General features: G+C 48.0%; 1 protein-coding gene across 1 annotated transcript in view; it reads right to left on the bottom strand.

Annotated features, from left to right (window-relative positions):
* Positions 1-435: 435 nt before the first annotated feature.
* The window catches only part of DPF3 (double PHD fingers 3), a 285,740-nt gene continuing 276,435 nt past the window's right edge, over positions 436-9,740 (bottom strand). Inside the window, exons 10-11 of the mRNA XM_055437076.2 lie at positions 5,016-5,097; positions 436-4,501 (exon numbers count right to left, since the gene is read on the bottom strand). Of these exons, the coding sequence (XP_055293051.1) occupies positions 4,431-4,501; positions 5,016-5,097 (153 nt within the window). The 3' untranslated portion in view covers positions 436-4,430. The remainder of the gene's footprint in view (positions 4,502-5,015; positions 5,098-9,740) is intronic.

Genomic DNA, 9,740 nt, shown 5'->3' with positions numbered 1-9,740 from the left:
CCATTTCCTTCTCCAAGAGCCTACTCTAGGTGACACCAATGTCCAGCTCGGAAAAGGAGGCAAGCAGGGCACCTTCATCAGGAGTGTGAGCTCAGCTCTGATTCAGGAAGCCATGTCTCCCTAGGGTTGGGACACGGGCACACCCTGAGCAGGGGCCCACAGTGGGTGGCAGTGGAGAGCCTGGGGGTTCAGGGAGTGAGAGAGGAAGCGGGGGCTGTGGTCCCAGCACCTGCATTCGGACTGAGAACCTCCCAGAGGGCAGAGAAGAGGGTCCTCAGGACTTCCCCCTCGCCTCCTACACAGGGACTCAAAGAAGATACCAGAGGCCCCTCTTCTCTGAGTCTGGAAGCCTAAGGGTGCCCATAATTTTTCTTCAAGAGCATAGATCTGTCTCTTAAATTTGCCCCTGTAGGAAAAGTAATAATAATCATCTCATTTTTCTTCCTTAAAATATCTGAACTTTTAAAGGGAAGGGCATAAAGGAATCATGCTGTGTTCAAAGCGCAAAGACTAAAATGCACGTGAGCGTAAACTCTCCAGGGTATCATGAAACCATCACTGTGAAAGCCAAACCCTCCCCAACCTTAAACCTGCTCTCCTCCCCAGCTCCAAAGGAATGTGGCCTCCCTCCCACGGGCTTGCTATCCTGGTTGCAGACAGACTGAGCCAAGTCCAGGGAAGCAGCTGCCCCCGAGGCCTGCGCAGGTCTCCTACCTGGCTCTGGGGCAATGACAGGAGCAGGGGTGCCTTGGGACTGGCTGGCTCCTGCCTCGGGGGCTCTGAGTCAGGGCGGGCTTGAGAAAGAAAGTCAGAAGGTGAACATCCCACCAGGGGCCTCGTCTATTTCCTCACTCTTGTGCCTGCTCTGGATTTGCTGCAGGCCCCAAAGGCAGCGTTTCGAAAATAACTACAGGAAACAGAGGGTTTCAGCTTCCGGCTTGGACCCTGCAGCTGCACCTCCTCTCTGGCTGGCAGGAGCCAAAGCATCGGGGTGAAGCTGAACCAGGGCACCCTGGCTGTGCCCAGGCTTTGAGCTGAGAGGCAGCAGCATCCTTACCTCCACATGGTAGCCTCTGTGCAGTGACAGGAGCTACCACAGTGTGGGGGAGGCCCCCTCTCTGCACCTCCACCAAGGATCCCCGTGCCAGGATCTTCAGCAACACTGCCTCTAGTCCCTGAGAGAACCCTGCTGGATAGGCCAGATCCCCCCTCCTAAGATGTGGAAAACGAGGCCCAGGGAGGTTAAGTCATCTCCCCAAGTCATTTCTGCTAGACACTAGCAGAGCTGGGCTTTAAAAACCAAAGTTTCTAAGCTACTGTTACACTGAACTAAATGACAGCCCTCCCCAGAAGTCAGAGCCCCGTTCCAGGTTGCGCTGACATTATAGAAGGGAGTATCTTCATTCTGAAATCCCCAGCCCCAGGGTACATCCTCACCTTCCACCACAGATCCATGCTCAGTCACAATATTCTTGTCACAGCTTGACCTAGTGACCCTGACCACAGGCAGCCTGTTCCTTAAAACATAAACCCCCTTTGGTCAAAATGACGATTCCAAGAAGGCATCTAACCTTGGCTAACTCACATGAGAAAGTGGGTGTGAAAATCATTTTGGAGGTCCCTACCCGATAAGCCCAGCTCTCCAGTGATGACTTATATAACATTGCCTTTTAAGACTCCTGATATCACTGTGGAACAGGCAGGACACGTATTATCTCCATTTCACAGATGGGCAAACTGAGGTTCACAGACATTAAGTGCTTTGCCCAAGGTCAAACAGCTACTCAGTGGCAGGGGTAAAACAAAAATCCTGAGCATCCATGTGCACCCATGATTCCAGCTCATTCTCTGGGGCTCAAAAAAAGAGCAGTTGTTGACCAACACCTTCCTTTTTTCAATACAGAAAGTGATCAGTGTGACCATGATTTTTGCTTGCAGTATCCTGCAGGTGCCATCTCACCAGCCGGCTTTGCTGTCCCCATTTTCCAGATGGGGAAACTGAGGTCTCCAAAGAAGGGATTGGGCCCATCCTACAGCAGTGAAACTGAAAAGGGAATTCTGGGCCTTCCTGATGTTCAGTGCAGAGTCCTGGCCACCCTCACCCCTGTGGAAGGTTCCAGCACCCTCCTTGCTCTGCAAGACTCAATTACACCTTCATAGCTTCTGTGGCAGCCAGTGTGTCTGGAGAAAGAACAGAGTCCCCTCCCCCCTCCCCCCATCAACGGTGTTGAGGTGGGGAACGCTCTCCAAAGAGGGTCTGTCACATGCAGGGTCACTGTTTCGGTTTCAGATTTGCTTTTTTAAGCTTTTAAGCCATTTGTGGCTTTTGCGAACAGCCTGAAGACTTTTTTCCTAAAATTAAATCAAAGTGATTTTTCAAAACCAATAACCAGCCTTTGAGGATGCCCACTTTGGGTTTTGTGGGAGGACAGAGAGCCAGGGCCGTCAGGGGAGGAAATCTGGCCCTCCAATGTGACCCTCTTGGGTAAACGGATGATGGTGTGACCACACGGCAGTTTCCCAAACCCTCCCTGGGCCTCCAGAATCCAAAACGGGTGCACCAACCAACAGGGGGAAGGAAACCCCTCCAGAGGAAGATGGAAATTCCATCTGGTCAGCCCTTTAAACGAGATCATTATGTATCCATGGAACTCCCTTCAAGGCCACGGGCCCCTGCAGGAGACTGACCTCCACCTCTGGCCAAGGTCTCCCTGCAAAGGACCCGGGGAGAAAGCCACACAGCTTGGCTCCCTGCCAGGCTGCCCCGGGTCCACTGGCCAAGAGCAATTAGCCAGGAAGGAGGGCTCTTGCCAAGTCCTGGAGAGAAGGCTGCAGCCGGGCAGAGGTGGCCCAAGTGGCTGGAGCCTCCAGGCCTCTGGAGGGCTTTTTTCAGGAGCTGAAGGTCTAAAAATAACCTGGGCCTTTGTTGTAAGCAGCCGGACCACAGAAATGGAGCTGATTTCAAGGAAGCCAAGCACACATGAGGGTCCGGCTCACCGAGACCTGCCCTTTGGGCAAATGATTTTTCCAGAAATATGTCAGTTAGTGTGAGCTGCTGCTGTTACCACTGCTGCAGAGATTCAAAGGTGGCCCGGCCTGCTTCAGACCATGGGGCTGACTTCCAACACAGACTTCTTGGCATCTGAGCGCCTTCCCACCTCTTTCTTCTTGACACATTTTTTTTTTTTTTCAAAGGGAGAATCCAGCATGGACTGGGGACTTCGGAGACAAGAGCAGCCCTCAAGCTGAAGGTTCTGCGTGATGGTCACCCTGGTCATAAATAATCACATCATCCCAGTTATTTGTTTAGGGAATCATCATTTCTTCCCCCATCCTGAAACTCCCAGAGTCGGGTCTCAGCAGACAATGGCAAATGCACACAATGCAGAAGGAAGGAGTTATTTGGGAAAAGGGATCCACGGTGTCACGTCAATACTGAAGGGTTTCTCAGAGCTGCAGTCCTCAGGACCAACATTCAGATTCTTGACCTGGCAGGCTTCACTCACCTTCCCGGGTTCTTGGTCCACCAGGGAAAGCTCTAGACCCAGACCGAGTGGAAGGCAGAGTCTTGACTTCTTCAGAACTCCGCCCACGCTGTGACCTGTCTCTCCTCAAGGATGCCCCAGCTCTGACAATCTGGTCCCAGGCAAAGCCATTCCTGATGGACAGCAAATACTGAGTGGCTGTGACAGGGCTGTAGAATTACCTTCATAGCGTTTGCGCCCACCTCTCATGGCCTGCCCCTCCCTCCCCAGCACCATCTAGAGACACCCCCCCGGCTGTCACTGATGTCACTGGATATCTGCTGGGGGTGCAGAAAGCAGCAAAAATTTCTTCTTCAAAGAAACGGAGGTACCAGGAGGGAGTTCAGGGCTTCATCATCTAGATGGCCTCCAGGTCCCGAGTCTAGAAGTTTCCAGGGAGGCTTGTAATAAATAAAAACTTCTCTGCAGCCCTCTGTTCCTCTGCTGAGTTCGGGATGGAAAGACAAAACAGGGCAGGGAGGCTGTGCAAAGGTTTCTTGGAACACGATAGATAATATGAAACACCAAACCACACAGGAGTGACTCGATGGGTGGGCACAAAACGGGACCTGAAAGTGGGGAACCAGTAAGAGGGCCACGGTGCAGGATAAATGTGAGGGAGGGTCCACAGCCCTGAGGCTGGGGTCAGTCTTCAAAAGTTTACCACCTTTCTGGCAGAAACAGGGGGTGGGGGGCTGGCTGAAGAATGGAAACCTGCGTGTAGGAGGTGAGCAGACACCTCGCCCCTCGATGCCCTGTGTCCAGGTGCTCTGTGGTTACTGATTGACGTGCCTCCTTACAGTCGGTCTGTCTGGATATACGGGAGTAGGGGCTCGATCGGGTTTGAACTGGGCTCTGCTTCAGCCTCTCCAGCAGCAAGCCACCTTCTATGTGTGACCAGGGGCCCTAGGCCTGGCAGCCGAAGGCTGAGGCTTTTTCTTTGAGCAGTTCCCAGCATAAGTGGCAGCTCCAGCTCCCTACAAGAAACGAGATGGCATTATTAGCAGCACCTCCCCAAGCCTCAAGCCCCACCCCTTGGCCCTAAATATTTTATCAGCCCCACTTTATTTTGACTTTCATGATCCAGTTCCGAAAATGTGCTGAAGTCCGTCGCTCAGCAGAACAACGCTGCTCAGAAAATAGTAAGTGCACAGAGATGGCTGGCCGAACGGCAGTGAAGACCCTGCTTCCTTGGTTGTGCCTCTTAACCAGCATCACCGGGTCTGGACCAGCTTCCCCTAGAAACTCACACCTCTCAGTTATAGACCAGGGAAACATCTCCTTGGCCTTCAAGCTGGAATTTCAGCTGGTTGAACTGGGCCTCAGTTGCATGATCTGCAAAATTGGAGTGGTCATACCTAACTCGAAAGGTTATGACAATTAAATGAGACAAGATATGTGAAGCCCTTAGCACAAGGCCTGCACTTTAGTGAGGGCTCAGGAAGTGGTAGAAATAGCTGTTATTGTTATTGGTGACCTCATCATCATTACCTTCTGGAGGCTCAGCCACGGGGGGATTTAAACAGTACATGTGGTAGCCACGGTCACAGTCATCGCAGAAGAGTAGCTGGTCCTGGTGGAACACAGAGCAGAAGGAGAGGAGGAAATACAGAATTATTTAGGTTAATTATTTTTCTGACCCCCAATGACCTGTGCCAGCAGCTTATTTCCATTAATCAACCTCCCTGGATACCCGTTTCCCAGTCCCATTTGGAGTCCTCACTTCCCTCTGAACATGCCATGTGCTTTGCCCACACCTGGAACTCCCCCATCTGTCTTCTGAACTATGCAGACCCTACTCCCACATAAGTGCTCTCCTTGAATCATTCCTCCTCCAAGAAGCCTCCCTGGCCCACCATCTCACATCCAAGCCTAAAGGGATTCTTTATGCTTCTGGACTCACATCACCAACAATTCTGCCTCCATAAGGGTAGAAAATTAATTTAATGCATTTCTGTATTCCTCAGGATATTTGCCTAGTGAATAGACAGTACTTTAAATGTTTGTACATCTTAATTGAATTGCTCTGGACCTCACTCTTTCCATTTATGAAATGGGCAGCATACTTGCTTGTAATATCCATGACACCTCAGAACCTTTTCAGGGTTTCATTACTAGAGAAATGCAAGTGATATTATGCCACCTGTCAGCTCCTAAAAGCCTCCTCGGAGGCTGGAGGTTGGAAACCAGATGAGAATAGGCCTTTCCAGCACTGCGGTTAACTTCCAAGGACACAGTTGACGCCTTTGCTCCTGTAGTTCTCTCTGCTTGGAGGCTCCCCCAGTCCCCAGCCCCTTTTCTTCTGGACTCTTCCCTCTTCAAACACTTCTCTGCTACAAAATCTTCACTAATCTACTCAGTGGAAGTTCTCTGATCCTCTTGCACCCTCATGTACGTTCTCTTTCTTATGACATTAATTGCACCTTATGCTGCCAAGCCTGGCACGTGGTAGACATCTGCACACAGTCCGTCTGGAACACGGCTCTTTGGTCTGTGTCTGTACAGGTTGCACAGCCCTTGGGGCAGATCTTGTCTTTGTCACCTCCACATCTCCTTCAGAACTTCTGTGCACAGGAGCCTCTCAGTAAGTGTTTGTGACCTGGCCCCCATCCTCCAGGTTCAGCCCTGCTCTATTCAGTTAGCTTTGGGTCTGCTTGGATGGCTTATAAGACGTCTGCAAAGTTTTGTATCAAATCTCACCTTGGCTTTCACCGGTTTAGAGATTCTAGAAAAGGTAGATAAAGACGTTGGAAACCCCTGTGAGCAAGCAGTGAGGCAGGAGAGACCATGAAAGATCTCTTTTTTTTATCACGCTAAGACCTTTCAATAGGACACAATGGGAAGCTTTCAAAGGGCTAGCAACAGAGGAGGGACATGGTTAGACTTGCACTTTAGAAAGATCTCACTAGTGCTGTATCAGAATAGATGCCCAGGTGGAGAGAGATTGGTTCTTGAGGCCAGAAGACCACTTAGGAGGCTACTGTACTCATCCAGGTAAGAGATAATGTATGATGATGGCCTGAACTAGGGTTGTGGGTTGGGGGAGAGAAAAGGGGCCTGCTTCCATTTGAGAGTCATTGATTAGCTGTAGAGAGTGAAAAGGAAGAAATCAAGGGTGTCTCCTAGGTTGCGGTCTTGGTCAGCAAGCCAGATGAGGTAGTCATCCATTAAGCCACAAACAGAGGAGCAGGCCTGTGGGAGGCAGAAGGCAACCTCAGCTATAAACATGTTCTGTAGATCTACAGATCACCTGGTGAGGATGCCCTGAAGACAGTTGGAGATCAGGACAGAGGCCTGAGCATGAGATATGGGTTGGGGAGTCTTTGGTGATGAGATGGCAAGGAAGGTCCTGGAAGAACCAGGAAGAGAGAAAGCCCAGAGTATGAGAAAGCAGATGTTTTTGAACTTGTGCTCATAGAGAGGTATCCATGAACTCCTTGAATTAAATGTACAATTTTTCATACAAGTCCAAATGTAGATTTTTCTAAGGGAAAAGTAAATCCATAGCTTTCATTGAATTTTCTGGAAAACCAAGAACTCAAAAAGTTACTGAGGAGAAAGTTAAGGACAGGCAGAGGTCGGAAATGTGGGATGAACATGAGAATGGTACGGTCTGTTCCAAGGGTGACACCGTCATTGTCAGAACTCAAGTAAGCTACACTGCAGTATGATTTAGGGATGATATGAGGGAAAGCAAGTTACAAGAGGGACAGGAAAGAGTGAGAGACGTGAGAAACAGTGTTACTAATATCTGAAATACACTGACAGCTCCTACTTACACAAGAAGACAGGAGATCCTGGTTTCAGTTCAGTTCAGTCGCTCAGTTGTGTCCGACTCTCTGCGACCCCATGAATCACAGCACACCAGGCCTCCCTGTCCATCACCAACTCCCGGAGTTCACTCAAACTCATGTCCATAGAGTCGGTGATGCCATCCAGCCATCTCACTCTCTGTCGTCCCCGTCTCCTCCCGCCCTCAACCTTTCCCAGCATCAGAGTCTTTTCCAGTAAGTCAACTCATATCCTGGTTTAGACTGTCTCAAAGGGAAACCAAGGTATCTGTGGGTTTAAATTGTCTAGCACCATAATTCTTCTTTTCCATTTGCTTCTCAGATAACCGCCTGCCAATATTCAGTTTAGTTCAGTTCAGTTTAGTCGCTCAGTCGTGCCCGACTCTTTGCGACCCCATGAATCACAGCACACCAGGGCTCCCTGTCCATCACCAACTCCCAGAGTTCACTTATACTCATGTCCATCGAGTCGGTGATGCCATCCAGCCATCTCATTCTCTGTCGTCCGTCTCCTCCTGCCCGCAATCCCTCCCAGCATCAGAGTCTTCTCCAGTGAGTCAGCTCTTCGCATGAGGTGGCCAAGGAGTTTCAGCTTTAGCATCAGTCCTTCCAATGAACACCCAGGACTGATCACCTTTAGAATGGACTGGTTGGATCTCCTTGCAGTCCAAGGGACTCTCAAGAGTTTTCTCCAACACCACAGTTCAAAAGCATCAATTCTTCAGTGCTCAGCTTTCTTCACAGTCCAACTCTCACATCCATACATGACCACGGGAAAAACCATAGACTAGATGGACCTTTGTTGGCAAAGTAATGTCTCTGCCAATATTATTCCCCACCAAAAAAAAGACCAGCCCGTGCTATCCCCCATGAGAAACACACTTTAAGGGTTTCTTACTCCTAAGTATTTAAGAACCAGAATTCACCTATGGCTACCATTCCAGTAGAATGGGAATGCTTTTCTGGGATGTACATTCCCACCCACTGTGACAATAACCAGTGTCTCTAGTTTCTTATTTACCCTTCTTCTATTTCTCATAAACAAGTGAACAGATAAATGTATATTTTCTTATGCCTTTCTTACAAAAACGGCCATGTGCTATAGATATTGTTTTTACTTTGCTTTTTTATTTAACAACACATCCTGGAAATCACTCCATATTAATTCATAAAGATGATCTTGTGTTGTTGTTGTTGTTTTACACAGTACTTCATTGTGCCACACTTCATGCACCCATACTGTGTGTGAGCATTTAGGTCATTTCCAATGTTTTGCAATTAAAAACAATGTGATCATGAAGAACCTTATGCATACATATTTTCACAGTGTTATGGGTATATCTTTGGGATAGGATAGGTGAGACAGCTGAGTCAACAGGTAAGTGCACAGTGGTTGTGTTGGGTATTGGTAGAACAGAGGGTTGTACCACTTTGTTTTCCTGCTGACAAGGCCTAAGGGTGCCAGCTTTCCCACAGCTTCACCAGAATACACTGTCATACTTTCCCCCTAATTTTATGGGTAAGAAAGGATATCTCGATTTTGTTTACAGTTAAATTTCTTTAATTATGAATGTGTTCAAACCATTTTTTCCCTCATGTGTACGCGTCATTTTTGTATCTTTTGTGAACGATGATTCACATTTTCCCCACTTTCTGTCAAGTTTATGATCCTTTGTTCTTCAAACTTTAAGGGTTCTTTATATGTTATACATTGCCACCTTAAACTGTAGTATATGCTGCAAATATTTCCTGCCAATTTGTCAGCTATCTTTTTACTTTATTGTGTTTTTTAGTATGCAGATGCTTGTGTAGTCAGATTTGTCAACATTTTCTTTTATTCCTAGCAAATTCTGAGTCACAGAAAATCTTACCTTATATTTAGACAAGAATTTACCCATGTTTTCTTCTGATACTAATATGATTTTACTTTTTACATGTATATCCCCAGTTCACATGAAGACTGCTCTTCTGTATTACATGAGATACGGACCTAATTTTATGTTTTCCCAAATGGTTACCCTATTATCCCAGTACCATTCATGAAAATGTCTATCTTTGATCCAATAATTTTACATACAACTTTTGTGTGTGTGTGTTAGTGTGTTAGCCGCTCAGTTATGTCCAACTCTTTGCAACCCCATGGACTGTAGCTCACCAAGTTCCTCTGTCCATGGGATTTTCCAGGCAAGAATACTGGAGGGGGTTGCCATTCCCTTCTCCAGCAGGTATTCCCAACCCAGGGATCAAACCTGGATCTCGCACATTGCAGGCAGATTCTTTACCATCTGAGCCACTGAGAAGACCAAATTTTATCTTACACCAACTGCCCATATGTAATTGGGTTGATCTGTGGGTTTTCTATTCCATTCCACTGGTCTTTTTGTCCATACAGTTTTAATTTCAGAGGCATTATAGTATGTTTTAA

This window comes from Moschus berezovskii, chromosome 9 (genome assembly GCF_049115385.1).
Source record: "Moschus berezovskii isolate FMDL1 chromosome 9, NW_MosBer_1.0, whole genome shotgun sequence".
NCBI classification, from domain to species: domain Eukaryota; kingdom Metazoa; phylum Chordata; class Mammalia; order Artiodactyla; family Moschidae; genus Moschus; species Moschus berezovskii.
The sequence above is the reverse complement of the archived record's forward strand: the minus strand, read 5'-3'. Positions and strand labels throughout refer to the sequence as shown.